The 24,281-nt window shown below is 33.3% G+C and overlaps 1 protein-coding gene across 1 annotated transcript in view; it reads right to left on the bottom strand.

Moving 5' to 3' along the window:
• Positions 1 to 298: 298 nt before the first annotated feature.
• LOC114331347 (fasciculation and elongation protein zeta-2) overlaps positions 299 to 24,281 on the bottom strand; it is a 173,642-nt gene continuing 149,659 nt past the window's right edge. Inside the window, exons 4-7 of the mRNA XM_028280890.2 lie at positions 18,836 to 19,086; positions 15,344 to 15,419; positions 9,944 to 10,009; positions 299 to 4,804 (exon numbers count right to left, since the gene is read on the bottom strand). Of these exons, the coding sequence (XP_028136691.1) occupies positions 4,788 to 4,804; positions 9,944 to 10,009; positions 15,344 to 15,419; positions 18,836 to 19,086 (410 nt within the window). The 3' untranslated portion in view covers positions 299 to 4,787. The remainder of the gene's footprint in view (positions 4,805 to 9,943; positions 10,010 to 15,343; positions 15,420 to 18,835; positions 19,087 to 24,281) is intronic.

Here is a 24,281-nt window from a genome sequence, read left to right as displayed (position 1 = left end):
TGAATAACCTTTCAAATGAGCTAGCACTCGACCCCTTTTCGCATTTAAAAAAAAATAGTCGATTATGTCATCACGCCCAAATGGATGACGTCACTAGTACGATATAGATCGAATAACTTTTGTATTTTACATTTTTTTCGAATTCTGTAAATAAAGCAGTTTACAAGGGGGTCAAAATATAGTGAATAACCCTGTACATTCACTGAGGCCGGCCGACCGGCTCTGTCTCGTCATACAGCTGACCGACTATAATAACTTTTATTTATATTTAATTTAGAATGTGTGTACTGATTTTCAGCCTTAGTAAATGAATTTAATTACCTTCGTAGGAAAGCAACTTTGATACCCTCTCAGTAACCCCTGTTCTACGTTTCGCTTGACCGACCGCAGTATGTTTCTCTACACAATCACAGTAATCAACTGTGAAAAATCTAGCTTTAGTAAATTCAAAGAGATTTTTCAGCGCTGCCTCTTGGACTATTATGGTTAAGACTAAACAATAGGGTCACTGACGAATAACTACAACATCTAAACCATATACCTAGAGGGTAACTAGATGGACCTGGTTAGGAAAAGCCTCTAGAATAAAAATGTGTAAAAAAAGTCGCAGAAAAATATATACCATGTACTTTTTAATTTTAATGTTACTAGGATTCTAACCGCCATAATAATTCTTCGTACATTTGATCGAGAATATCAACATTGATAATATTTCAATATACGACGGCGCGCGGTCCAATAAGTACCTAGCCTAACAACCCGATAGCGTCACTATAGCAAGGGAAATTTACTACCGTGTACTACATTCTGGTAGGTAGACGATTAATGTCAAAATTTCAGCCGATTCGAACGCATAGTTTTGTTTAAGGCGCGTGTGAATGCGGACGTACTGAGGATTTTATAAAAACGTAAAAAGAGCAATATCTGTGTGATTCGATTATTGTTTTTTGAAGGAGAATCGCGCAGCTAAATCAAAGAGCGTTTGGATGCTGTGTATGGTGATTATTCTCCTTCGATTGCAACCGTCAAAAATAGCCCTTTTGTCTCACAGCAACCGTGAGACCACTTCAGAGCAGTGTTTGGCACTGTTTAACACCATCGGTGACCATCTTGAACAAGCGCCAATTGGCTGGTACCACGTGCTTAAATCGTTCATTTAGTAACACAGTACTACCGACGCCACTTATGCATCGTCGGTACCTTTGATAAAACCTTCGTGACGCTACTCGTGCGTCATGGGCACCGAACGTGTTAAGCGAAATTCGAAGGATTTTCTGCGTCGCTTCCTGACCGTCTACGAAACATCGATCCACTGGTACAACCGGAGACCAAGGAACAGTCGACACAGTGAACTTCATCCGCCGAACGTGCTCCGAAGAAGGCGAAAACTGTCCTATCGGTCAGAAAGTTGATAGCAACCGTTTTCTGGGATTCACAAGGTGTGATCTCCATTGAGTGCCCGAAGAAGGGCAAAATGGTCATATGTCTCTACTTTGCCCAATTCTTGAACCGATTCGACTTGAATTACAGAAAAAATAGTGTTATTTGGCGAAGAAAAAAGTGATTTTCCACTATGACAACGCACCTGCTGACACCTCTGCAGTCGTCACGGCCAAATTGGGCTACGAACTGCTACTCCATCTACCGTATTCTCCAGATTTTGGTTACGTGTGACTTCTTTTTAACCTCACCGGCCAGAAATTTAAGTCGAATGAAGAGGTCGTCGCCACCACGAAGGCCTACTTTCCATAGAGCGCTAAAATCGTAAAGACCGTATGTTTCACACGGCTTGAAGAAATTGGAGCATTGCTGGGTCAAGTGTATCGAGCTAAGAGGAGACTATCGGGAAATAAATTGCTACTTTTCCAAAATTTTCATTTTTTTTGTATTTATGTAAAAGTATTTATGGAACCACTGTCGTAAATTAGGCAAAAATTGATCGGTCGTATACAGGGTGTCCCCGAAAATAGTGCGTTCCTTAAAGGTATAGGTTGAAGGCACCATGTAGAGCAAAAGACTCTTTCTTACATTCATAAACATAAGTCAACATTTTTTTCTAAATGCAACCGTTTGGCTAAAAAACCAAAATACATTTTGGTATGCAAATTGAAATCTGACAACTATGTATACAAAAATCTAAACATAGACAATCACAATTTAAAAATAGTTGCAGCATTTTAACCATAAGTATTTACATTAAACTCTGTCTTCATCCTAAACAAACAAACAAATTCTTGTTTTGTTGGATTTTCAAACATGGGGTGGTACAATTATTTTGCAGGTGTACCTGTCTGACCTACATTTGTGGTGTCAATAAACTAAATCACAAACAGTTCTTGTACAGTGATGCCAAATTAGTTAATTTTATGAAAATAAAAGTTCGCTTATATGGCGAACAATGTAATTTTTTTTTGGAAACGGTAAACTTTAGAAAAAAATGTTATAGGACTTTTTTGTTCTACATTGTGTATTATATCCATACCTTGAAGGAACGCACTATTTTCGGGGACACCCTGTATAAAAACAGATGCCATATATTGAGCAAGTTAACAAGAAAAAGTTACATTATTTTATATCCAGAAACAATCATTTTTGGGACCTGATATATCTAACACTATACCTAAACAAGAAATTTGTTAACATACCTTTAACAATACGTGTTTAAAAAACCATTTGATTTTAAATAATGATTGTATAAATGTTTTATTAATCATCTACGTTAATCATACAAAAGGCTATGCGATAGTTAACTCAAATAAGAATATGGAGCAGACCTAAAATAAAAAACTGAAGCCATGTAATTTGAGTCATTTCAATCTTGAAGAGTGAAATCGGATCTATTAAAGATAGAAATAAAATTTTTCACTGCTAATGTAGTTGAAAGAGAGATAAAAGAATATAGTAACACTAAAAAAGTAAAAAAAAAGTTCTATTCGATGACAGAAAAAAATCGAAACAACTTTCTACAAACTATACAGTCAAATAATTATACAAAATCACGAAAAACAAGTATTTATTGTGATTTGTATTAAAGCTGCTATTGGAAGCATAATTTTAGCTGTACCACACTAGCCCGGGAGGTAGTGTCAAATTTAACCGGAGCATTTTAGCATGGCTGTTTTCATTTTTATTTAGTTAGGTGTTCCAAAGCTTATTAACAAATGATGTGTCAGCTGGACCAAAACCGGGGATTTTAGGCAAAAAAAGGTAAAATATGAAACTTGATGGAAAAACGCTACAACTTATATGTCAAATATTTATCTCCGTAACTTACGTGTATAATGGCCTAGAATACCTAGCTACTGACTTTCATTCAGACGACTCGGGTTCGATGCCTCACGTTGGATTTTTTTTTTGTTTTTAAAATTAACATTTTGATGTGAAAAATAATTATTTTTATAATACCAAGTTTTTAATATTTATACGAGACAATATAAAAATGTCTGTATGTCTTTTATAGAATCGTAAACTATGCATTTGATCATAATAATTATGATTGACCTTAATAAGCAAATTTGTTGTACATGAACCCTTGAAGCTTCCTGAGTTGGCACGACCCCCCTTTTCACTTAGATTGGTCGTACCAACTCAGGAACCTTCAGGGGTTTATGTACAACAAATTTGCTTATTAAAGTCAATTATAATAATATGATCAAATGCATTGTTTACGATTCTATAAAAGACATACAGACTTTTTTATATTGTGTCGTATTTAAATAATAAAAACGTGGTATTATCAAAAAATAATTATTTTTCAAATCAAAATGTCAATTTTAAAAACAAAAAAAAATTCCAACGCCAGGAATCGAACCCGAGTCGCTTGGGTGAAAGGCGGTAGCTAGGTATTCTAGGCCATTATACACGTAAGTCACGGAGATAAATATTTGATTTGCCTAAAATCCCCGATTTTGGGACAGCTGACACATCATTTGTTAATAAGCTTTGGAACACCTAACTAAATAAAAAGAAAACAGCCATGCTAAAATGCTCCGGTCAAATTTGACACTACCTCACGGGCTATACATCTTTGGCGCAGCTAAGATTTTTCAAAGCTTGTCTAAAATGCGACTTTTGAGTTTTCAAGCAATTTATCAATTATTTTCTGTTCTGTCCAAAGCATGTTAACAAATTCCCAATAAAATTATAAAAAAACTCCTACATGATATATTGCACAAAAACTTACTTTGTTGTGTGCATAAAGACAAAGGTACAATTAATCTTAAAATTACTTAATTCACATTTTTTTACTTCACTTGCAAGACTTTAGACTAGAACGTTCTGCGTTGAAATATTTACAACATAAATAAATATTTGTCATATCAGCTGAGAGAGTAAACAAAACAATATCGTTTCCGTATCACAGAGAAGAAGAGTTTGGGTAGCAACTATTCGAGTATATTGAAGTATTGATAGAGGCTCTGAAAATTCGATTTGAGAAAGGATTATTGGTCAATTGCGGCAAATGATATATACATTGCGACAAATATTGTATTGAGTGTTTCCACAATAGGATATAAAAGCTCCGGGTCTTCACACATTAAAATTTCGCTCAAAATATAATATCTTTAACCTCAACTAACCAACAATTATCTGATAAAAGCCTCTAGAGATTTATAAAATTTGTAAGGAATGAATTAAAAGCAGATTTACTGCTTCTTCCCAAAGATACTATCGTTAAATCCTAAAATAATATTTGTATTTTGTTTCGGTACTTATTGTAGAATTAGTGTGCTGCAGCAGTCGAAAGCTTTTTACTAAATAACGAGTAGCTATTGGCTAGATGTGGCTTATGTCGGGCAAATTACTGAAACAAAAAAACAGAAATATCAAACAAATGTGTAAACGCTTAACGCAAGACAAATGTTATAAATTATACAGGGTGTCCCGAAAAAATTGGTCATAAATTATACCACACATTCTGGTGTCAAAAATAGTTCGATTGAACTTAACTTACCTTAGTGCAAATGTGATCATAAAAAAGTTACAGCTCTTTGAAGTTACAAAATGAAAATCTATTTTTTTCAATATATCGAAAACTATTACACATTTTTTACTGAAAATGGACATGTCCCATTCTTATTGCAGGAACATCTTAAAATAAAATTATAGTGAAATTTGTCCACCCCATAAAAATTTTATGGGGGTTTTGTTCCCTTAAATCCCCCCAAACTTTTGTGTGCGTTCCAATTAATTCATTATTGTGGTTCCATTAATTAAACACAAAGTTTTGAAAACTTTTTTGCCTCTTAATATTTTTTCGATAAGGCAGTTTTTAACGAGATGCAGCTTCTTTTTTAACATATTAACATAAACATTTTATGGGGGTTTTGTTCCTTTAAACCCCCCAAATGTATGTGTACGTTCCAATTAAACTATTATTGTGGTACCATTAGTTAAACACAGTGATTTTAAAACTTTTTTGTCTCTTAGTATTTTTTTGATAAGTCACCTTTTATCGAGATGTGGCTTCTTTTTCAAAATACACCTAAAGATGTAAATTGTAAAAAAATTTTCAGATTATTAATAGGTCTCTATAATCGTAGTGGATTACCTAACCATATACAAATATGTAGTGGATTCGACAAATATTCAAAATATCTCGATAAACACTGGCTTATCGAAACAGTACTAAGAGGCAAAAAGTTTTAAAAATATTGTTTTTAACTAATGGTGCCACAATAATAAATTAATTGGGACGTACACAAAAGTTTGGTGGGGTTTAAGGGAACAAAACTCCCATAAAATTTTTATGGGGTGCACAAATTTCATTTTAAGTTTTTTTAAGATGTTGCCTCCATAAGGATGCCACATGTCCATTTTCAATAAAAAATCTCTAATGAGTTTTCGATATATGAAAAAAAATCGATTGTCATTTTGTAACTTCAAAGGGCTGTAACTTTTTTTGTGTGCACTATTATATATAGGTAAGTGAGGTTCAATCAACCTATTTTTGACCCCAGAATCTGTGGTATAATTTATGACCAATTTTTTCGGGACACCCTGTATAACCCCTTCTCGGCATATTAAAATATATATGCCTCTTCTCGGCATATTTACCATCGACATCACAATTTATAGTATATTTGCTACATTAAAAAGTGTAAAATGGAGTTTAAAGCTAGTTCGGCTCCACGTGGTGTCCCCTGGTAACGCTAAATGAACTATCAGATATTGGCAACCAAAAAATCTTCGGATCTCGTGACAGTAAGCGTGTGCTCACTACGGAGACCAAAGTATGGTATCCTAGCCTAGAGCATAGTATCCTACTCTTCATATTCGTGAATTCTGGCATTCAAAATAATGAATTTATTTTACATAGCGATCGATAATATAGTTTCGATCGCCGGTGTCCGTGATTTGAGGAAAAAAAATTTTCAATTAGAAGAGTGTAAATGCAGATTATAACATAATTTTTAATTACAAACAACTTTTCTCAATGACAATTTTTGATATTGTGAAATATAAAGGCACTTTACTCTTGAGCGAAATTCATATTTCTGGACATACCTCGTATACTGTTGATAAAAGGCTAGAGCGGGATAAGATGGTCAAAAATGCCCCCGCACCGATCAGCCCCGCTACTTATGTTTTCGATAAAGGATATAAAATTATGCCCTCATGCAAATTTTTAGCTTCCCAGAGGTCCTAAAACGTCTGAAATCAAGAAAAGAAGAATTTTAAGGTTTTATTATCTTGTGAGCGCAATTTTACTTTAAAAAATCTGAAAAAATTCAAGAGGTTGTATCTTTTGAATACAAAACAACCTATTTTTTTCAGATTTTTGTAATGAAAAATGAGCACAGGAATAATTTTTGAAATTTTCAAAAAAATTTTAGGTTATGATAATATGATTTGGCCAACTTTTAAATAGTATTTTTTTGTGTACTTTTTGCCGTTCTTTTAAATAGCAGAGGCGAAATTTTTAATATCTGAGCGGAAAGAACGAGAAAATCGAGAAAACCGTTTTTGGCTGTCTCGAGATGCATCTCGGGACAGCCAATTTTAGGATTTAGGATCCTGACTACAACAACTGAACAAAAACTAAAATTGTAAATTTTATCATAAAATTTGGTATGTGGGGTTATAATAATATTTGGAACAACTTTTCCAAATATCGTTTATCGATATCTGTAACGCGAAGCAAATCGAATTGCATATCGAAAATTTACCCTGTTTGTGGATTCGCAGTAGGCCGCATTTCAAACTTAAAGTTCAGTTGACTATTTTAAAAATTGTGAACCATCAATCTGTATGACTGTGCAAAATTTCAAATCTGTATATATTGTCATAGCCGAAACTTAGGGGTGTCTTCATCTTAAATGCGACACACTGTATCTTACCAGTTCGATAATTTATTGCAACTAATATAGTCGTATTTTTTATAGATTCAAAATATACAATGAGAATACTGACTAATTCACTAATTTTATCATAAAAAGTTCAAATTGACTGCATTGAAATATTGAACCAATTAATGCGTATTAATATATTATTATAATTATTATAATATTTATAATAGAGTGAGTTTTACGTATAAAAACCCTCAAGTATCTCGGAAACGACTGGCACGTTTTTCATAGGTTTTGGTGGGTAGGGGTTTTCTAATGCAGCCGATATTACAGTGATAATTACATTGTTGTCAGATTTTCCGTTTTCTGGAAATCTAATGAAATTTCTGATTTCAAATAGAACACCCTGTATATTTTTTGCGTTTCGAAGTCCTTAAGATATACTGATTATTGTTTATGTTATATTCTCTATACCTAAATGCCATAGTTTCGGAGTTATTGCTACATTTATTTAAACAATAATTAAAGAAATTATAAAAATCAATTTTTTCGGCCCGTTTAGACATTATTTTAGGTTCTTTGGATCATTGGGAACAAAAAAGGTGTTTTGTAATTTTTCTCCAAAGTTAATCGTTTTCGAGTTAACAATTTAAAGCTGAAAAAAAATCGAATAATGACGATTTTCAAGGTTCAAAAACAAAAATAAAAAACATTATTTTTGAAACTGCGGAGTACCCAAAATCCTTCTTCCAGGGGCTCGCTATAAAATTTTTTGGCACGTTTTATTCTAAAACATTGCTTTTTAATTAATGTTAATGAAGCGCATATGAGAGGACGGGCGATCGGGCTGCATTAACAATTAAAAAACAATATTTTAGAATGAAACTAGCTCAAATTACTTATTGGTAATTGATAAAATAAGGCTTTAGCTTAAATTTCTATACTTGGAAGTTTCAAAAATAATATTTTTGATTTGTGTTTTTAACCTTGAAAATCGTAATTATTCGATTTTTTTTCAGTTTTAAATTATTTATAACTCGAAAACGATTAACTTTATAGAAAAATAACAAGAGTACTTTTTTTGTTCCCAATGGTCCAAAGAACGTAAAATAATGTCTACGCAAGCCGAAAAAATTGATTTTTATAATTTGTTTAAAAAGTTTTTTTAAATAAATGTAGCAATAACTCTGAAATTATGGCCTTTAGGTATAGGGAATATAACATGGAAAATAATCAGTATTTCTTAAGAACTTCAAAACGCAAAAAATATACAGGGTGTTCTATTTGAAATAAGAAAGTTAATTAGATTTTCAGAAAAAAGGAAGATCTGACAACAATGTAAGTATTACTATAATATCGGCCACATTAGAAAACACCAACCCACCACAATCCATAAAAATCGTGCAAGCCATTTCCGAGATAATTGAGGGTATCCATACATAAAACTCACTCTGTACATTATATTATATTATTACACATAATTATATAAACATTATTTATTAATACACATTAATAATTGGTTCAATACTTCAATGCAATCAATTTGAACTTTTTATGATAAAATTAGTGAATTAGTCAGTATCTTGATTGAATATTTTGAATCTATAAAAAATACGACTATATTATAGTTGCAATAAATTATCAAATTGATAAGATACAGTGTGTCGCATTTAAGAAGAAGACACCCCTATGTTTTGGCTATAAAAATATGTAAAGATTTGAAATTTTGCACAGTCATACGGGGTGATGGTTCGCAATTTTTAAAATAGTCAACTGAACTTTAAATTTTAAACGCGGCCTACTACAAACAGGGTGAATTTTCGATTTGCTTCGCGTTACAGATATCGATAAAAGTTATTTGGAAAAGTTGTTCCAAATATTATTATAGCCCCACATACCAAATTTTATGACAAAATTCACAATTTTAGTTTTTTTTTCAGTTGTTGTAGTCAGGATCCTAAATCCTCATATTGGCTGTCCCGAGATGCATCTCGAGACAGCCAAAAACGTTTTTTTCGATTTTTTCGTTCTTTCCGCTCAAATATTAAAAATTCTGCCTCTGCCATTTAAAAGAACGGCAAAAAGTACACAAAAAATACTATTTAAAAGTTGGCCAAATCATATTATCATAACCTAAAAATTTTTTGAAGATTTCAAAAAATTTTCCTGGGCTCATTTTTCATTACAAAAATCTGAAAAAAATCAGGTTGTTTTGTATTCAAAAGATACAAACTCTTGAATTTTTTCAGATTTTTTAAGTAAAATTGCGCTCACAAAAAAATAAAACCTAAAAATTCTTCTTTTCTTGATTTAAGACTTTTTAGGACCTCTGGGAAGCTAAAAATTTGCATGAGGGCATAATTTTATATCCTTTATCGAAAACATAAGTAGCGGGGCTGATCGGTGCGGGGGCATTTTTTACCATCTCATCCCGCTATAGCCTTTGATATCTGATGATTGCATCATAGGTTTTAGACTATGCAGAGCACTTTATAAAGAATAACTTTTTTTCGTAAAATTGATATTAAAAAAGTTTCCCATATGGTTACAAGTTAGGCAGACACACTGTATATATAGCCGCTACTCCCGTTGCGAAAGTTTCGCCTATCCATGATCACGTACAAAGAGACAAAGATGAGTAAAACTTTACGTACCTTTTAATATATAATCTGTCAATAAAGTGGGCACCGTCGGACTATCTTCATTAATAGCTTTGAGAACTAAAAATATAAAAAAAGTATTAGAACATGAAGAGTTTAATCGCACATATAACTCAATTTAAAAAAAAAATGCCATATGCCGTGATTAATAAGCACTGAACAAAAGTTAAATTCCTAATATGGGTAATATCAAAATATATAGCAGTATAGTAAGTTATTTTAACTGGATAAAAGATTATGTAGATATCATAAAAAAAAACCCCTCTGTGGCGCAGTGGTAAGAGCGCCTACCTTTGAAACGAAAGGTCGGGAGTTCGAATCTTACCAGGGGCAGAAATTTTTCGTTTATTATAAATTAATAAATGAAAAATAGTTTCTGTCCTTGTGGGATCAGTACTCACCGGAGGGACCGCAGACGTTCGGAAACAATTAGCGTCTCTTTGCAAAGACAATGACGTCGACTTTGCAAAGTAACAAGACACTTACTCAACACACACACTACACATTACTCCCCTGACTTAGTAATAAGTTATACAATTACGTGGCTAAAGGTTCTAGTTCTAAACCAAAGCCAGAATCAGAAAAAAAAATCATAAAAACCCTAATAGTGGAGTCACTGAAGCTGGATATGAGCTATTACCCCCGATTTCGTTGAACCTTCATCAATTTGCATGAAAATTGGTGAGTGGTTAGATGATATCTCAAGGAACAAAGGTGACATGGTGCCAACTTGCGCTTTTACCCTGGGGGTGGATGCCACCCCTTCTAATGGGTGAAAATTATTTTATTAAACATAACCCAATAATTCGATAGAGGGACAAATTTCAAGCAAAATTTGTTATATAAAGGTATTAAAATAAATCCAAACTTTTTGAGTGTAGGGCCGGCGTAGCCGAGTGGTAGTGTGCTAGGCTAGCGTGCCGGTGGTCCGGAGTTCAAATCCTACCGCCGGCAAGAACAACTAGACATTTTTAAAATGTTTATAGGCCCCAGGTCGACTCAGCCTGAATAAAATAAGTACCTTGGGTAAAACCAGGGGTAATAATAGGCGGTTGAAGCGTAGCACTGGCCCTGTTACCTTCTTTGTATACCGTAGGCCCTAGATATAGCAGACTACCCTGCTATACTCCCAAAGCCACGTGAGGGGTATAAAACGGGAGACTATTATTATATAACTTTTTGAGTTCTTAAAGATCAAAGATTTTAATTTTTCTTGAGAAAAATGCATGTTTTTAACCAATTTTTCATCAATAACTCAAAAAGTGTAAGTTTCTACAAAAAAGTTATTATTATCAAAATTGAAGCTAATAAAAAAATGAAATAAACCCCTTACTAGAAAAACCTTTTAATGTTAACTAAAAGTGAGTTACAGGTAATTGAATGTATATTTTTTTCGGTGAGTAAAAAACTCGAAGTATTCAAGCTGAAATAACGGGAAATTGATGCATTTTATAACATAAACTTATTAAACATTTGTCAAAGTACTTAAAAATATCTATCAAATGAGCTCCCGAACATGTTGATAGCGTTAAAATTTATGATCAAATTTTTTTTTTTAATTTATCTTTTAAAAATTTTTCCAAAAAATGTTATTGTTTTTTTTTAATAACTCCGTTCGTGTTTACGATAATCGTTCGTATTCGTGTTTATCTAAAAACTGTTTGAAAGTTAATTCCAAGTGCTATTTAAACACGTTGAAGCTAATCTTTTAAACCCCTTACTTTTTTAAAAATAAAAGGTTAAATGACCCCGGTTGCGTGGTTCTCACAGCAAAATTTAAGATTTAATCGTTTCTATCTCGGTTACTTTTTACCCTATAGAAATATTAAAACAGGTAAAATTTTTGGCACAGAAAAAACTAAAATTTGGTTATATGTAATTTTTTACGTATATTGAGTATTTTTGGAGTTATTATCAAAAGAATATGAGAATTACAATAATTTTAAAAAGTATGATTTTTTAAAATTATATCTTTTTTTCATAAATATGCATTCTAAACCGGTCAAAATTATCAAAAACATTACTTATGCTAATATAAATAAGTTCTTGTAAGGATTACTATAAATTTTAATTTTTGTGGAAATGGCGTATGTTTTATTTTCCACTTTTTCGCTATTACCTTGTTTGAAGCTCATTTGATAGGTATTCCGAAGTACTTTGACAAATGTTTAGCAGGAATATTTTATACATTGCATCGTTTTCCCGTTATTTAAGCTTGAATACTTAGATTTGAGAACTCGTCGAAAAAAATACACATTCAATTGCCAATAACTCACTTTGAACTAACATTAGTTTAGTTCGTTATGTGAGGAATATATTAAATTTTTTATTATCTTCAATTTCAGTAATAATAACTTTTTTGTAAAAGCTTATCGTTTTTTATGTATACGTGAAAAACCGATTTAAAACATGAATTTTTTTACGAAAAAATAAAATTTTTGGTCTTTAATAACTCAAAAAGTGTTGATTTATTTTAATAACTTTATATAATAAATTTTGCTTATAATTTGTCCCAAGATGAAGATAGTATGTAAAGACTTGTCCATAATATTACAATCTCATCTCAGAAAACTAAAACAATAGTAATCAGCAAAGAACCAACCTACGTTTCGTACAGTGCATTTTTGGATTGGTAATTAGAATAATTATTATTCAAAATAACGTAGGTACATAACACTGACTGTACTCTTCTAGACATATGTACTCATTTAAAAATTGAGTTACTACAAATAAAATGCATATCTTTGGATGGTGAAATGATTGTGAAAAGCAATAGTTTTAAGTACCTAGGATCCGTATTACAGAGTAATGGAGAAATAGATGGAGACGCATGCAATAGAATTAGGGCTGGATGGATGAAGTGGAAACAAGCGAGTGGTGTGTTGTGTGATAGACAAATTACAATGAAGCTGAAGGTAAAATTCTATAAAACAGCCATAAGACCGGCTATGATGTACGGAACTGAATGTTGGGCAGTGAAAAAGAAAGAGGAACAACGAACGCATGTGGCGGAAATGAGAATGCTTAGATGGATGAGTGGAGTGACAAAGAAGGATAAAATTAGAAATGAGTATATTAGGGGAAGTCTAGGTGTGGCACCAATTGATGCCAAAATGAGAGAGCATAGGTTAAGATGGTTTGGTCATGTTCAACGTCGAGACGTTAATCACCCAATATGAAGAATAGCTGAAGTGCAGATTCCTGGAAGGAGTAGGAGAGGAAGACCAAAGAAGACCTAAGGGAAGTAGATAAGGCAGGACATGTTGGTAAAGGGGATTAACATTGATATGACCCAAGATAGGATTGTGTGGAGAAATGCAATTAGGGAAGCCGACCCCGCATAGGGATAAGGCAAAGATAATGATGATGATGATGATACTAGATAATATCACAGATTTGATATGATGTCGCTAGTTAAACATACTAAATTAATCTAAAATTTGTACTTTGATGGCAATAAAAACAGCGTTTAATATTTTATCCAAATAAAAGCCCATTTTTGTTTATCGCTGCAACAAAGAAAGTATCAGACAGTAAAGAAATCTTAAATTTTGCCAATATTCTACCAAAAAAGAACTAACAAATATTTTACAAAAAATATAAGCGATAATTAGATGTGCAGGGTACCGATTACATTTTTGTTGTAGATAAGTAGGTAAATTTTGAAATAGTTTGACGTTACATACAGTGGGGGATCATATTATTAGAGCCACCTCAGAAAATTTTACTTTTGTTTAATAATGGTATGTAAGTTTTTTCTTTATACGGTCCACGTTGCCTTTAAAACTTTAGAAATAGATGCTATGTTTCTGTTGAAGTGATTGGTATTGAATATTAAAGTGTTTATTTCTGCTATTTTCCTTGGTGAGATGCCTTTGGATTGCCCATGATGTTCTGGTACCACTAGTGTAACGAACGCGCAATTTTTACTAAATTCACAAAAAATACTATAGGCCTGTCGGAATATCACTAGAGAGCAATGGAAACTCGCAAAGTTTATTATAACTCTAAACACCAAGAATACAAAACAATAGGCACACGAGTTGCAAGCTAGGCTGGGCAGCACCGACAAACAATGGCATCTGAGTTACGCATTGCCACACATGCGTGTTGCCACTATTGTCAGACTATTTATTGCACTTTCAGAAAGTGTAACAAGACAGCCAAATGGAAACAAATCCATTAATATATGATACAGCTCAATTATATACCCTTCCTCTAAAATATTGAATTTTACTAGGTGGCTCTAATAATATGATCACCCACTGTATTCTGTAAGCGCGCATGATGCTCTCAAGCAACGTTGACTTCAAACTCTAAAATTTCGATATACGTCGGACGTCGAATTTTGCCACAGTAGGACGGTGTGGTATCCAAGCGACAACCGTTCGTCTATGATTCCGGCATGTGCGCCACCTGTATTAAAATATTTTAACTTAGTAAACATCATTTCGAGTGTGAGGTTTCAATGGAAGTGTTGTAGTGCCGACGTTGCTAGTTAAATATAAATAAATCGGTAAGTAAAAACACGTATTTTGCTGTAATATTTGTAAAATATATTTAGGAAAGGTTTATTTATAATCTAAAACATACAGCTACTTTCGAGTGTTTAGTTGCAGATTCGGGAGATGAATATGATGAAATACAAATAGGTAGAAATAAATATGTGGAGTTGATAATAGAAGAATCTGATATTGAACAGGAAGAAATTGCTTTGGAAAAGCCACAACCCAAGAAGAAGAAGATCAAAAAAGGAAAGAAACCAGTAGTAACATATACTTGGTCAGAAGAAGACACACCTACAAATGATGTTCCAGATTTACCTCCATCTGAAATAACTGAAATTTTATAACCAATGGAATATTTCACACACAGGACACTGGCCCATCTATGGACCAAAAGGAAGATGCCGCTTTTGCAAGAATGGCTACAGGACAATTATGTGTCAAAAATGTGACATGAGAATATGTTTTACACCGGGCGAGAATTGTTTCTTTAATTTCCATAACTCTTCATAAATTTTTATCTTTGTTTATTCTTGTAACTGTGTAAGTAATAACGTTCATGTTTGCTTATTTTTGTAGCTTTTTTTACATATTGTAAGCCCTAAAAAAATTGCTTTTGTTAATGGTAATTCCTCGTTTGCACAATGCAAAAATTTTAACCTCAATCGGATACTGTTGCTTTGGAGCAACGTTCTCATTATACCACTAATGGACAATGTTACTTGAGGGCAACGTTTTCAAACTCCACTTATTATACAAAAATTGCATATACCAACCCTACTGATACGTTCATAGCCGCTTAAAAAACGCCCACACGAATTTTTAGAATTTTATTTCAATGAATTTAATGTGTGACGGTTACAGGGTTAAGAAATGATGTATAACTTACTTTTTATTAGAACTTGAAGACTCTGATTATCCGGCGGTCCATTTCCTATGTGGTATGGAATAACGGTGGTCAAATACTAAAAAATAAAAGATGTTACATGTATGTATAATTATATCTAAAAAAATTGAGAATTCAATTAGATTACGGATTACGGCCTTCTTGCAACGGTATAATATAAGATTATCTTGGTCAGACGTTGTTAGTTCAAGGACTTTTACTGGTATTGTTCTCTTGTATGGTCTTTAAAGTATTTTTTAATATGCCTTATTTTGTACTGTTCGTTCTTTTCCGGCTCATACATTATTTCTGCATACTGAAGCTCCCCTCTACATAATCTTTATTTAGCAATACTTATACACCGACCATAATACTCTATAACAGGGGTCACCAATTAAGTTCCCTGAGGGTCCGTTTCGCAAACCTATGACACTTGCGGGTCCGGATTGAATGCTACCTGTGTCTGGTAGTTCTGATTCGGTTTATTTGCGGATTCTTGTTAAAAAATATCCCCTTTAAAGAAATCAGAAAGATGCCGGGCGAAATCTTTGAACAGAAATTGTTCAACATTTTTTGTAACAAATTCAAAACATCACCTTTTTTTGCCAACGAAAATATGTTTTTAGCATTTTTGGGGTCATCTTAAACAAAAAAGATCTGTCATTTTTCTCAAACGTTGATAAATTTCGAGTTTTAAGCGATTTAATATCTGAAAAATGCGAAAATAAGCGTTTTCGATTTAATATCAACTAAGAGTTGAAAACTCATGTGTAAATTATTATTTTTGTGGTCATCAAGCACCTAAACTGAAGTTTAAACATTAAATTTCAAGATTCTGATGAGTAATCGGGGCTTATTTCAATTTAGACCATTGTTTTTAATTGTTAATTATGCACGTCCACTCGACTCTTAAGACGCTGCGGCGGTGCACCACACTATATGGTGCGTATCGCACTATATGATTGGCGTATTTAATTAGCACATTGGCAATAATTAACTGAATACTTGGTATACGGACGAACATTACCAAGTTCGTAACAGTTATATGCCAAATCGAAGGATAAGTGTTATCCAGAAACGTGGTGACAACACGCATTATTAAAACGAGTGAAGCAAGAAACCCATTATGAACGCCCGGCACGGCACAGCCCGGTCCGGCACAGGACAGTCCAAATTCATTTGTATAGTTTTAAATGCAACGTAACCCATTATGAGCGGCCAGCTCGGCCCGGCACAGTCCAGCACGCAAACGGAACGGCCAAAATTCTCCGAGGAGAATAAAATCCGTTGAAGTCGAACGGCCAGTCGGCGCCAGTGCGTCATAATTGTTGATAATAAGCAGATTATATATTGTTGATTTTTTAATTGAAAGCGCGTTGTTTCTTTTGAAATAAAATAATATGGAAGAGCTTTTCATTGGGAGTGTCAGAGAATACCCATTTTTGTATACATCGGACTCAAGTTATCATGATAGTAAGAAAAAAGGCAATACATGGGTACAAATATCCGAAAATTTTGATCAATGGACAGGTACGTAAATTATCTTTTAACCATGAATTCGTTTTTTTTTTCATGATGCATATTCATTAAAATTGTGTAGTTTATGACTTTCAAAAACTTTTAGTTTTTAAAATATATGATCATTTTTCCGGTGCCGTGCCGTGCCGGCCGTTACAAATGGGTTTTTGGACGTGCCGGCCTGTGCTGTGCCGTGCCGGGCGTTCATAATGGGTTTCTTGCTTAATGCTTGCCTTCTTTTGACTCTATAATTAAATGATTGCTAGAGCTGTAACTGTAATGGTATATTGAAATTTTCAATACATTTTCTCAAATTGTTCCTTGTTTTTGATTTGTTACTAATGATAATGTCGGGTTTTGTGTTACATAAGTAACTGACTCAATACCCAACAGATTTAATTTGATTCAAATAAGAAAAAAATAAATAGAAAAAAGTTTCTTAAATTTTATGGGTGGACTGTTTTCTCTGACGCGCAGTGTATTTTCTACTCAAACTAGAACTATTAAAAAATATTTTTACGGTACGAGGGTGAATTTTTACATTCCCTGGCGCATGCGCACACCGACAGTATGGTATTAGTCACTCAAACGTTATAAATATAAGGGATCTGATTGGGTGTTAAATTCATCTGTCAATAATTGTTCAATATGGAGATTATGCATAAAAAAATGTTGTGTATATTAATTTTTATTGTTGTGATGGCAGAGAAAAAAGCAAGTTTATATGTGTAGTGACTTTTTAAATAGTTTTTTAAAAGCGACAGGTACGTAATAATTGTAAATGTTTCAGTACCCTAATAAAAAATTACATAGTACCTACCTATTTAGAAAATTTAAAATGAATCTACCAAAATGTATGTAATTAAAATTTTTGGCAAACATTATTGTTCAGAAATCATTTCTTTGTGGCATTTTTCAATGATTTTGTGTGTGTTTTATTCTTTTATTTTTTAAATTTTTGGTATTGTTTTAATAAAATTTTTGGAAAGTAGTAAGTATTAAAATTAGTTTGATAGTTAAATTAAACATAAATAAACTGTTTAAAGTATATTGATTTCGTTGAAATCATATAATAGAAGTATAACTTCTTACGTGCGTACAAAATACACACATTCTTTTTTTTATTGAGTTATACTTGTATAAATCTATGGTTTGTTTTTTAACCAAGAGGAGTGATTCAAATTTACCGCGCTGTATTGCTTGTTTGTAATTGGTGCAACCGTAGGCAAGTTTACTCCACTGTTCTCCTGGTTAAAAAATAAACTATAGACATATATTTACCTTAGGATCGTTTGGAGTTTTATTGGAAGAATTCTTAGTCGATCGTTTCTTTTCAGCGTGGTACTGTCTCCGTCTGTTTTATACATAATTTGATTACCATCACAATTTCTACCGATATTCACCTAATATATTGTTATTCCACAAAATATTCCTTTAATTCCACAAAAATCAGACTGATTTGATTAAATTCATATAAGTAATAAACAACTACTGTCAAAAAGTGTATGGTGTATATTCCCACATGACAGACACGCGAAGTTGGCGCCATGGGAAAGCACTTCGGTTTTCGATCGGCGGGATCGACGGGAAGCGGGTTCGATCCCCAGTGCAAGTTACTATTTTTTTTATACATTGTATGAGTGTAAGTATATTATTATATAATTTTTACGTATTTAGTTAAAATTTTTGGCAAAAATTATTGTTTAGAAATAATTTCTTTGTGGCATTTTTCAATGTAATTGTGTGTGTTTTATTCTTTTATTTTTTTAATTTTTGGTATTGTTTTAATAAAAAATTTTGGAAAGTAGTAAGTATTAAAATTAGTTTAATAGTTAAATTAGATATAAATAAACTGTTTAAAGTATATTGATTTCGTTGAAATCATATATAATAGAAGTATAACTTCTTACGTGCGTACAAAATAAACACATTCTTTTTTATTGAGTTATACTTGTATAAATCTAGACACATATTTACCTTAGGATCCATCCCGTTTGGAGTTTTATTGGAAGAATTCTTAGCCGATCGTTTCTTTTCAACGTGGTACTGTCTCCGTCTATTTTGCACCGCAAGTAATAACGAGATGAACGTGTTTTTCAACTCTTTCTCGTACTCTAATTCATCTCTGAGAGCCAACTCCGAGATCAACGTTTCCGAAAATTCTCTTATCAGCACCTCCAGTTCCAGGAAGAGCTCGTTCAGTTGCGACAGGCTCAAGTCACGTAACTCTGGAAATATGAAAAGGAAATGAATTATGTTTTGTCGTGCAATGCGGCGAAAGAAAATTAAAATGTGGTCGTAAAAATGTTGTGCAAAGTGTAGGAAAAATGAAAAGAGACACGAATATGAATAATAATAAATAATAATATGTACCTATATGTACGATGCTTGTTCAATTAAAAAGCATCTTTGATCCAGAAAAGAATTATTAGCAAACATACACTGCCTAGTTTTCAATTAGATATATGGACTTAAAATAGCAACACTACTGGCTACCCATACACATAATCCAATGAGCTATTCTTTATTACATATTATAATTTATAGACAAGTAAACATAAACACTGTTACTAATAAAACACTCGTATTCTAAGGCTATTCCGTATTTATATCTAGAATAGTTTTCCGAAGTATAAAAAGCGGAAAACATACCAACGCGATCTCGGCGCGATAGCGTTCACGATGGCGATCGCGATTCAACTCGTTTCAAGCAAACAAGTGAATCAGCACATATTTACCTGTTGCGATCTACTGGCGATGAAATGAATTTGTGCAGCGTTCTGACTGCGATCGCGGCGATATAAGCAGTAATAAAATTGATTGAAAATTGTAAAATAATATGATATATTCTTCGACCTGTCCCACAGTCCCACCCAGGTTATAAGAACATGCGTATTAGAAATAAATGTTCCATCAAAACTTTCCAAATTCATTCTAAAATATGTATAGAAACCGTCTATACCTCTCTGCGAAATTCTGGAAATAATTTTTGAAATTCTCCTTATTGCTTGTACCTCAGGTTAATGTCATATACCTACCCAAACATCTCTTCTTTTTCTGCAAAATAAACTAAATAGGTACATGTCATTATTAAATGGAAAAAATAGAACGCCCACGCATACCTTTTATTAAATTTCTTTCTTTATCCGAATTAATTCCGAATAATGAAGGTGGGTTTTGGAAATTCACCGTTTAATTGCGATAATATCCACCAGCTGAAATGCGTATTATACAAAACACGGAATGGTCTATTTGTCTATTATATTCAATAGCGTTTTCTAATCTCTCTCTTCAATCCTGACCCCCCGGAGGGAGTGTAGTGGTCGACGAGATGTCGTGTATTGTCCGTCTCCAAAGATATCTGTCTCTGGTCATTTCTTTTAACTTATGCATAGGTCTTTTGCACATTCCTGTAATTTGATCTATCCATCTTGTTGGGGATCTTCCTCGTGATCTTCGGCCTTCCACCTTTCCTTGTATAATAGTCTTTCCGTGTTTTCTGTGTTTGCTCTCATAACATGTCCAAAGTATTTTAATTATTGAAGATGGACTTTACTGGAGAGTCGTTGGCTAACTTTTAGCTCTCTTAAAATTGAATTATTTGTCCTATGGTCGGTCCAATGAATTCGTAGCATTCGTCTCCAACAGAACATTTCAGTGACGTGTATTTTTCTTCTTTCCGATTTTCTCCGGGTCCAAGATTCACATCCGTAGGTCAGCATTGGAAATATTAAGCAGTTGATTAACCTCATCTTTAACGCTCTTGAAATGACAGTCCTTCCATATTGTGGTCATTTTTGCTGTGGCAACTTTTGCTAGATCACATCTACGTTTTATATTTTTCGCATAATAAATTTATGCATTCCTCTTAAATTATGAGAATACACTCCTGTTTCCCATACGTTATTAATATTGACTATTAAAGTAGTTTGCATTTCCTTTCTGAAATTTGCTCGAAATGTCAAAGGGGTGAATTTATGGGAAATATTGATTTTTTTCGCAACTGAGGACTGAGAATTTCACGGAATAATTTCCAGCATTAACCCAATTAATTTATATTATGATAGCTCAGGGAGCTTACTTAAAACAATTGGTATAGTCGGTTCGCTAAACTCAGACACAACTGGCTAGTGATTTTAGTAAGTAATTTTGCCAATTTGGTAAAATTGTGATATACAGAGTGCGGCAAAAGTCATTTCCCGTTATGTAGTTTCGTGCATAAGCGCGATAAGTACATGCTAACAATCGGCCTCGCATACTGTTTGTAGGGTTAACCTTGAGTTTCGTTCATCTGCCTGTCGCGTGTTGCTGTTCGTTGTGGGGTCTGCTCTTAGATTAATGAAAACACCTGCTGAAGAATGGTGTGTATGCTAGGCTAGACTAGGCGACCGCAAACTCTCCCACAGCTTAGTTGAAGACAAAATTATTGAGGAAGAATTTGAACACCTCCGTCAGAACAAGGCAATCCTCAATCGAACATGCCGTAGCGTTGCGAGCCGTTGTGAACGTTGTATCGAGGAAGATGGACACCAGTTTGAACATAAAGCTTAAATTTTTATATGCACCTTTGTAACCCAAATTTGCGAGTTAATTAAACGTTTTGCATTTTTATTTTCCGATATTTTTATTATTTTTTCCGTTTAATTTGAGACTTAATTAAACGTTTTGCATTTTCATTTTCAGATATTTTTATTATTATTTTTTTCGTTTAATTTGCGATTTAATTAAACGTTTTGCATTTTCATTTTCCGATATTTTTCGATTGTGCAAATCGGGGAACTGACTTTTGCCGCACCCTGTATGTAAAAGCATAAAATTAAGAATGAGTATATAAGGGGAAGTCTAGATGTTTGCGTGGAGTGATATAAAAGAATAAAATTAAGAATGAGTATATAAGGGAAAGTCTAGGGAGTACCACCAATTGTCACGAAAATGAGAAGGCATAGCTTAAGATGATTTGGACAGGTCTCGACAGATCGAGATATTAATCACCCAATACAAAAATTGCTAATAAGCGAGTTCCTAAAAGGAGTAGGAGAAGAAGACCAAGAAGACCTGGAGGGAGACACTTAGTCAGGACATATCGGTAAAGGGGATTGACATTGATGTGACCCAAGATAGAAACTTACAGAGAAATGTAATTAGGAAGACGACCGCGCATAGGGATAAAGGAATAAAACGAAAACAAAGAAAGTTGGTTTACGAATTGTCGGTAAATAATGTGAAACCATAAACAACAAAAATATACGAAAGTTACAATATTTGGGACAGTATGAGATTGGTTAGATCGATGGTGTAAAAGTAGATGAATGGAATTTTTCCGGGCCAGTAAAAAATATTAAATACTATCCTGATTCCTCTCAAAACATATTTGAATTACATCAGCAATATTTTTTTAAACGCTCTATCTTTCAATTTTCTTTTGTCAATCTGGCATTAAACTCCGAATCCAAAACGTACGCCACTCAAATCAGAAAAACCCTCCAATCCGTCAAATTTATACAATAATAAATTAAACTTTCAAAATGATTGTATACTCTAAACGCGTCTTTAAATAATAGAATTTCTCCCTGGATTTAGGTTTCTTACAACCAAACGAAAATAATCAATTTCATTTAAACTGGGAGCGATACTGAATCTTCTATAAACCCAAGATTCGCTTGATTAAACATCCTGGAAAATCCAGATGTTCCTGTAATTCCCATTTAAAGTAAACCTCAGCCTTTGGGTAACTAGTACAGTAAATTTATCAGAGCTATTGATTTCTGGTTTTAAAACAGACGTGCACCAGAACCGGCCTTTTAGATTGTGGGTCGTTTGAGGTCAAATAAGAACACATCAGTATTACAAAAGCATTTAATCAAGCTGTGATACTTCACTTATTTCGACATACTGATTAAAAATAATTTTATTGTGTAGTCCTTCGTATATACCTAATCATTTCTAATAATATTCCTTCTTCACCTGGGGCTTCCAGTTTTTCTTCTAAACTTTGTGTCCGTGTGGTGAATGTAGCTGTGACCACTAGTTTCTGTGGATGTTTTCAATGTCTGTCACCCCCAAACCCTCCCCTCCAAATCTATAGGAATACCTCAAGTTTCAGTACGAGATTCAGGACACAATCTCTGCTCGCCTGTCGACATGTTATAAGGGAAGGATTCATAGTCTTCTTCTTCTTCTTCAAGTGCCGTCTCCTAATGGGAGGTTGGATACCATCATCACTATCTTTACTCTATCCACCGCTGCTCTAAAGAGTTCTAGAGAACTTCATCCAAACCAGTCCCTTAAATTATTTAACCATGACACTCTCCTTCTCCCTATACTCCTTCCGCCTCTTATCTTTCCCTGTATTATCAGTCTTAGCATTTCATATCGCGGTCCCCTCATTACGTGTCTCAGATACTGTAACTTTCTTATTTTTATTGTGTTTATTATTTCGCATTCTTTACCCATTTCTCGCAATACTTCCTTGTTCGTTTTCATCTGTGTCCATGCTATTCTAAGCATCCTTCTGTAACACCACATTTCAAATGACTGTAGCTTATTTATGTGTTCTTGCTTTAATGTCCAGCTTTCAAGTCCATATTGTAGTATCGAGAACACGTAGCATCTCAAAGCTCTTACTCTCAGTTCTAAGCTAAGGTCTTTGTTGCAGAGAACTGTTTTCATTTTTACAAACGCATTTCTTGCTATTTCTATCCTGGTCTTCTATAGTCTTCTTAAGTTAAGTTAAATATTGATTCAGAAGAAAGAAATAGAAATGCAACTATCTTGCGAGAAAATTTTGAATGTTCTCAAATATAACACCTGCTGTTTTATTGATCTATCTAGATATCTCTATCTCCATATCTAATTATTTTTTAGGAATCTTTTGCCTTGATTACGTAAATATCAAAATTTCAAATCTACTCAGAATCTTATAAATGTTTATGGCTATTTTTCAAAACCTACGCATCTCACAATGGGTACAAATCAACCTTGAAATCTAATTTGTTTTAATTGCACTGAATTACTTAAGTAGTTTTTCGGTGTTGGGTTTATCATCTACAAAGACATTTTTGTGTTAATTTCATGCATAATCAGGTGGTACTCTGTGTTAAATTATACAAGGTCTTCAATATTGAAATACGTAACGTGTTTATTCATTCAATGCGACGAGCCACGATTGCATAATATATTAGTTTTGAACTTCTGTGTACATGCAAAACAACAATAAAAAATGTTTCGACATTAAAATATCTAAGATCTAGTAATAATCATACCAGAAAATAAAACAGATATAGAAATATCAAACAGAGCAAAAAAAAATAAATAAAAGAAATATTAGGGAAAAAAATTGAAGGCACAGTGGAACCAGGATAAGTAGGCCTCCGATAACCGGGACCGATTTTCACCAGACAAAACAAGCATTTTTTCACTTTGA

Source organism: Diabrotica virgifera, chromosome 1, assembly GCF_917563875.1.
Source record: "Diabrotica virgifera virgifera chromosome 1, PGI_DIABVI_V3a".
Classification (NCBI taxonomy): domain Eukaryota; kingdom Metazoa; phylum Arthropoda; class Insecta; order Coleoptera; family Chrysomelidae; genus Diabrotica; species Diabrotica virgifera.
Note: the sequence above shows the minus strand (reverse complement) of the source record. Positions and strands in the feature narration are given on the sequence as shown.